This window comes from Coregonus clupeaformis, unplaced genomic scaffold (genome assembly GCF_020615455.1).
Source record: "Coregonus clupeaformis isolate EN_2021a unplaced genomic scaffold, ASM2061545v1 scaf1667, whole genome shotgun sequence".
In the NCBI taxonomy this organism is placed as follows: Eukaryota; Metazoa; Chordata; class Actinopteri; order Salmoniformes; family Salmonidae; genus Coregonus; species Coregonus clupeaformis.
In genome coordinates, this window is record NW_025535121.1 from 5769 (window position 1) to 12466 (window position 6698).

General features: G+C 41.0%; 2 protein-coding genes across 2 annotated transcripts; both read left to right on the plus strand.

Annotated features, from left to right (window-relative positions):
- Nucleotides 1-1585: 1585 nt before the first annotated feature.
- LOC121565387 (golgin subfamily A member 6-like protein 6) lies at nucleotides 1586-3701 on the plus strand (the record flags this gene model as incomplete). Its single annotated transcript, XM_045218564.1, has 2 exons — nucleotides 1586-1657; nucleotides 2799-3701. Coding segments are annotated over exons 1-2 (966 nt in total), but the record flags the coding sequence as incomplete, so codon positions are not given.
- Nucleotides 3702-4761: 1060 nt separating this feature from the next.
- Nucleotides 4762-6077, plus strand: LOC123487345 (vicilin-like seed storage protein At2g18540; the record flags this gene model as incomplete). The annotated part of the gene is made up of 2 exons (XM_045218565.1): nucleotides 4762-4809; nucleotides 5636-6077. Coding segments are annotated over 2 exons (456 nt in total), but the record flags the coding sequence as incomplete, so codon positions are not given.
- Nucleotides 6078-6698: the final 621 nt, after the last annotated feature.

The following is a 6698-nucleotide window of genomic DNA, read 5'->3' on the forward strand; positions in this document are numbered from 1 at the left end:
GTGATGGTGACGCACGGAACAGTTCGCACTGGACAGGTGCACTAGAGATTGTATGTTTGTTTGTACTGTTATGGCTGTTATGTTATTATTTTGTGTACTCACTACACACCCACATATGTATTTGTGTGGGAAATGTTTGTACGTTGTGGTTGCTGTTTTGTATTTCATTGAACGTTAGGTCCATACAAAGAGAAATCACAGAACATAGGCTACCAGATAACCTTAGGCAAAAATAGACGACATAAAAGTAAAGTGAAAATAGTTCATAATGTCTTTATCAATTATGAGTAGCTAAACAATATCGACTTTTGGACACATGCGCAGGAGAACCCCTAGCTGTCAATCAAGCAGGCGCGGATAACCATTATGACGCTCAAGTGTTTCAAATGACGCAACAATACAGCTCCAGGCCAGGTAAAGTTTCTTCCTGTCAAAGATATTACTCAGTTCCACACTAAAACTGCGATTTGACAAGAGTGATTTGAGGTGAGTCAAATATTTAGCAAAGTTTACAATACATTAACCATCCGCTAGCCTACTTCACTTAAATCAAAACTAGATGTTAAACCGACATCTGTGCCCAATGGGATATCACAGTTCAATGTCAAACAGATTGATGCAACACTACTCTTTACATTGGATTGAAAAAGGTTCATATTCTTACTGATTGAATGGCAATCTCAGTCTTTTAAGAGGCCATCTGCAATTGCTACATCTATTTTGAACTTTATAATTAATGATATGTACCCATTGACTCTCCTAAATGTCTCATGAGCTTAGTTCAACTATCTAACCCCATCAGAACCCAAAATATGAGTTTGTTTCACTCCAATGTTTGGAAACAATGTAATTGTAAACAAACCCTGTATAGCTTAAACAATATGGTTAAAACAATCATTTTGATCTCATGGATGGTTAGTCCTTGCACAAATAGCTACGTCTATGAATTACTCCAGCCCCCATCCCCAAGCTGTTTATCCAAAAAGGTGACGGTGTGGCAGCTTTGTGGTTTGAACTACTGCTTGCTCCTTTAACATGTTGAGCTATGATCTCCATTCACTTTGTGTTCTTTTGTGACAGAGAAAGTAGAGAAAACGAGATGATTTGTGACGAGATGGTTGAAAAATTACAGTCTGAGACAGACAATCTCAGAGCCCTTTTACAGGATGAAAGGAGCAGAAGAAGAGTAGAAAGGGGTGTAATGAAAGAGTGGAAGGCTGAGATCCTGAGACTGAGGGAGGCAGAGAGACTGAGGGAGGCAGAGAGACTGAGGGAGGCAGAGATACAGAGGGAGGCAGAGAGACAGAGACAGAGGGAGGCAGAGATACAGAGACCGAGGGAAGCAGAGAGACAGAGGGAGGCAGAGAGACAGAGGGAGGCAGAGAGACAGAGACAGAGGGAGGCAGAGAGACAGAGACAGAGGGAGGCAGAGAGACAGAGGGAGGCAGAGAGACAGAGGGAGGCAGAGAGACAGAGACAGAGGGAGGCAGAGAGACAGAGGGAGGCAGAGAGACAGAGGGAGGCAGAGAGACAGAGGGAGGCAGAGAGACAGGGGGAGGCAGAGAGACAGAGGGAGGCAGAGAGCCAGAGACAAATGGAGATCAACAGACTCAAACAACTGGTGGATCTGCTGATAACGCAACTACAACTGGCCCAGGTAAGATATGACATTGTTATTATTAAAAGGCAGTGTATATTTACCCGGCTGAAAATGAATGGCGGTGGATAGCGGTATGCTAACCCAATGTTAACTTTTATGCCTTTCTCTCACCTTAACCCTTACCTTACCTTAACCTCACTGAAACTATACCTAACCTTAACCCAACCCTAGGTCCTGAACCTAACCATTACCCTAACCTTAACCTTAACCCAACCCTAGGTCCTGAACCTAACCATTACCCTAACCTTAACCTTAGCCCAACCCTAGGTCCTGAACCTAACCATTACCCTAACCTTAACCTTAACCCAACCCTAGGTCCTGAACCTAACCATTACCCTAACCCTAACCTTAACCTTAACCCAACCCTAGGTCCTGAACCTAACCATTACCCTAACCTTAACCTTAACCCAACCCTAGGTCCTGAACCTAACCATTACCCTAACCTTAACCTTAGCCCAACCCTAGGTCCTGAACCTAACCATTACCCTAACCTTAACCTTAACCCAACCCTAGGTCCTGAACCTAACCATTACCCTAACCCTAACCTTAACCTTAACCCAACCCTAGGTCCTGAACCTAACCATTACCCTAACCTTAACCTTAACCCAACCCTAGGTCCTGAACCTACCCTAACCTCCATTTATCTCAACCTCTATGCCTTTCTTCTGCCTGTCAAATATCCACTTCCTTATTAATATCATTACTGTTGTTGTTGTTGATGATAACTGTATGTGTGCAGGTTGTAAATAATTACATCAGTGAAACATCATTTGTAGGAGTAATTTCTACAAGCATAAACATCAAAGGCAACATTGTTGTAACATCACACAAATTGTAACGGGTATTTCTCAAACCCCTAACTGAATGGGAAAACTAGTTGTGTGTTTGTATTTGTACAGATTTTGGACATAATTGATTCCATAAAATGTCTCATGATTTTTTTCAAACCATGTCAATACATTCATTGAGAATGAATTGACCAGATTAATTGGTCAAAATGACCCTGCTATCGATGTTGTCCAGTGTTTGATTCAATTACCTAGCTCTAGGTTGTATTTATATGTATCATTCACTGCAAGTCCTTTGAAAGTATGTCTTGGTCATAAATGAGCACTAATTGAACCTTTTAAAAATGAAGCAAGAGATAGCGATATTGAGGCTATGGCAGAAAGTCATGGAGGATCAGCGACCAAGACTGGCCTGGAACAACAAACCTATTGAGACGGAAAGACAGAGTGAAAGACAGAGGGAAAGGGAGAGAAAAGCAGAATTGGAGAGACAAGAAATGAAGGAGAAAGTGAAACAGGCAGAGGAAACAATAAAAGCGTTAGAACGAGAGATTGAGAGATTGAAAGAGATTGAACAGGAAATAGCATTTGAAAGAAAAAGAGACATGCGTATTGCAGAGAATGAGGAAGTCAAACAGGTTAACAAAAAGGTAAAAGAGTTAGAGAGAGAGATTGAGAGATTGAAAGAAGACATGACAACAAAAGAGATTCAATACAAAATAAAATTTCAAAGAGCGAAAGAAGCGTTTAGAAGACAGAATGAAAGAGTGAAACAGGTTAACAAAAATGTACTAGTGTTAGACAGAGAGCTTGCGAGAATGAAAGAAGAGATTAGATTGAAAGATGAGACTGGACCAGAGAGAAAATTTGATAGAGACAGAGAGAGAGATGGAGAGAGAGATGGAGAGAGATATGGAGAGAGAGAGATGGAGATGGAGGGAGAGATAGAGAGAGAGACAGCCCTCATCAATGACAACAAGACGTCTGAACTGGAGGAAATCTTCAAGGATATCAAGGAACAGATGACAGAATTAGAAAGTATGGAAACAGACGAGTATACATGGAAACAGAACCAAATGGCCATGGAGGAGAAGACAGAGGGTGAGAACGACACACAGAAAGAGGTAGAAAGAACGAGAAAAGAGAAAATACCAAAACAGGGACAACAAGAAGAGGAGAAGAAGAAGGAGATGGAGGGAGGAGAAGAAGAGGAGAGACACAAACAGAAGCAAATAGAGATGGAAGAGGAAGAAAGAGAGAGGGAGAACAAGAGATGCAAGGAGATAGAAAGGAAGAGTATGGAGAAGAGACAGAAAAAAATAGAAGAAGAAGAGAGACAGAGAGAGATTGAAAGAAAGAGAATGGAGAAGAGACAGAAAAAAATAGAAGAAGAAGAGAGACAGAGAGAGATTGAAAGAAAGCATGAAGAAGAAAGATGTAAACAGCAAATAGAGATGGAAGAGGAAGAAAGAGAGAGGGAGAACAAAAGATGCAAGGAGATAGAAAGGAAGAGTATGGAGAAGAGACAGAAAAAAATAGAAGAAGAAGAGAGACAGAGAGAGATTGAAAGAAAGAGAATGGAGAAGAGACAGAAAAAAATAGAAGAAGAAGAGAGACAGAGAGAGATTGAAAGAAAGCATGAAGAAGAAAGATTTAAACAGCAAATAGAGATGGAAGAGGAAGAAAGGGAGAGGGAGAACAAAAGATGCAAGGAGATAGAAAGGAAGAGTATGGAGAAGAGACAGAAAAAAATAGAAAAAGAAGAAGAGAGACAAAGAGAGATTGAAAGAAAGCATGAAGAAGAAAGATGTAAACAGCCAATAGAGATGGAAGAGGAAGAAAGGGAGAGGGAGAACAAAAGATGCAAGGAGATAGAAAGGAAGAGTATGGAGAAGAGACAGAAAAAAATAGAAGAAGAAGAAGAGAGACAGAGAGAGATTGAAAGAAAGAGAATGGAGAAGAGACAGAAAAAAATAGAAGAAGAAGAGAGACAGAGAGAGATTGAAAGAAAGCATGAAGAAGAAAGATTTAAACAGCAAATAGAGATGGAAGAGGAAGAAAGGGAGAGGGAGAACAAAAGATGCAAGGAGATAGAAAGGAAGAGTATGGAGAAGAGACAGAAAAAAATAGAAAAAGAAGAAGAGAGACAAAGAGAGATTGAAAGAAAGCATGAAGAAGAAAGATTTAAACAGCAAATAGAGATGGAAGAGGAAGAAAGGGAGAGGGAGAACAAAAGATGCAAGGAGATAGAAAGGAAGAGTATGGAGAAGAGACAGAAAAAAAATAGAAGAAGAAGAGAGACAGAGAGAGATTGAAAGAAAGCATGAAGAAGAAAGATTTAAACAGCAAATAGAGATGGAAGAGGAAGAAAGGGGAGAACAAAAGATGCAAGGAGATAGAAAGGAAGAGTATGGAGAAGAGACAGAAAAAAATAGAAGAAGAAGAAGAGAGACAGAGAGAGATTGAAAGAAAGAGAATGGAGAAGAGACAGAAAAAAATAGAAGAAGAAGAGAGACAGAGAGAGATTGAAAGAAAGCATGAAGAAGAAAGATTTAAAAAGCAAATAGAGATGGAAGAGGAAGAAAGGGAGAGGGAGAACAAAAGATGCAAGGAGATAGAAAGGAAGAGTATGGAGAAGAGACAGAAAAAAATAGAAAAAGAAGAAGAGAGACAAAGAGAGATTGAAAGAAAGCATGAAGAAGAAAGATTTAAACAGCAAATAGAGATGGAAGAGGAAGAAAGGGAGAGGGAGAACAAAAGATGCAAGGAGATAGAAAGGAAGAGTATGGAGAAGAGACAGAAAAAAATAGAAGAAGAAGAAGAGAGACAGAGAGAGATTGAAAGAAAGAGAATGGAGAAGAGACAGAAAAAAATAGAAGAAGAAGAGAGACAGAGAGAGATTGAAAGAAAGCATGAAGAAGAAAGATTTAAACAGCAAATAGAGATGGAAGAGGAAGAAAGGGAGAGGGAGAACAAAAGATGCAAGGAGATAGAAAGGAAGAGTATGGAGAAGAGACAGAAAAAAATAGAAGAAGAAGGAGAGAGACAAAGAGAGATTGAAAGAAAGCATGAAGAAGAAAGATGTAAACAGCCAATAGAGATGGAAGAGGAAGAAATGGAGAGGGAGAACAAGAGACAGAGAGAGAGAAGAGAGATAGACAGACGACAACAACAAGAGGAGAGACAGAAACAAATGGAGAAAGAGACTCAGAATCAGAGAGAGATGGAATTAAAAGATCAGCAACACAAAGAGATGGAGGAAGAAAATATTGAGGGACAGAATGAACTGGAGAGAGAGAGGGAAGAAAAGCAGAAAGTGATTAAGGAAGCAGAGGAGGAGGAAAGAGAAAGAGAAGAAGAGAGAAGAAAGGAAGTAAGCATGAAGAAGCATGTAGTAGTTAATGTTAAAGAAAAAGCACGGGAAATCTTCAACAGGCGTAAACAGAGGAGGTTAGAAGTGTTGAAGGGGGAACGAGAACAGATGGAAAGAGGACAACAAATCAGGAGGGAGAAGGAGGAAAGACTGCTGGAGATGGAAAGAAAACAGGAGAGGGCAAGACGACAAGAGGAGCAGGATAAAAAAACGAGAGATTGAAATTGCTAGACAGAAAGAAAGGTTCAGACTAAGAGAGGAGAGGCAGAGAGCAGGAGAGAGAGGAGGAGAGAGAGGAGGAGAGAGAGGAGGAGAGAGAGGAGGAGAGAGAGGGGAGAGAGAGGAGGAGAAGAACCCTGAAGAGGAGGAGGAGAATGAAGATGACAAGGAGGATCTTGTCCCAGCCAATAAAAGTATCCGAAGGAGAGCTGTGGACTGGTTGAATAAGAAGTGGGAGAAGAGGAACCTCAGAAAGATAGAGAGAACATATCAGAGAGAGAAGGAGGAGAGAGAGGAGGAGAGAAAGAGAGCCATTCAAGGCCATTTAGCTTTAATCAGAGAGAGGGAGAAGATGATAGAGGCTAACAAAAGGGAGGAAGAGGAAATAAGGAAGATCCTTGAGAAGTACAAGAGGGGTGAGTTAGAGAACCCTGAAGAGGAGGAGGAGAACCCTGAAGAGGAGGAGGAGAACCCTGAAGAGGAGGAGGAGAACCCTGAAGAAGAATGAAGATGACAAGGAGGATCTTGTCCCAGCCGAAAGGGGCTCCACCGATAGAGGCGATTCCACATGGGGCGGGAGGAACCGTCCGTCCGAACACCGGCCAGAGGTGTACATACTATAGTAATTGCCTATTAAGTGCCAAATAAAGTAACAGGG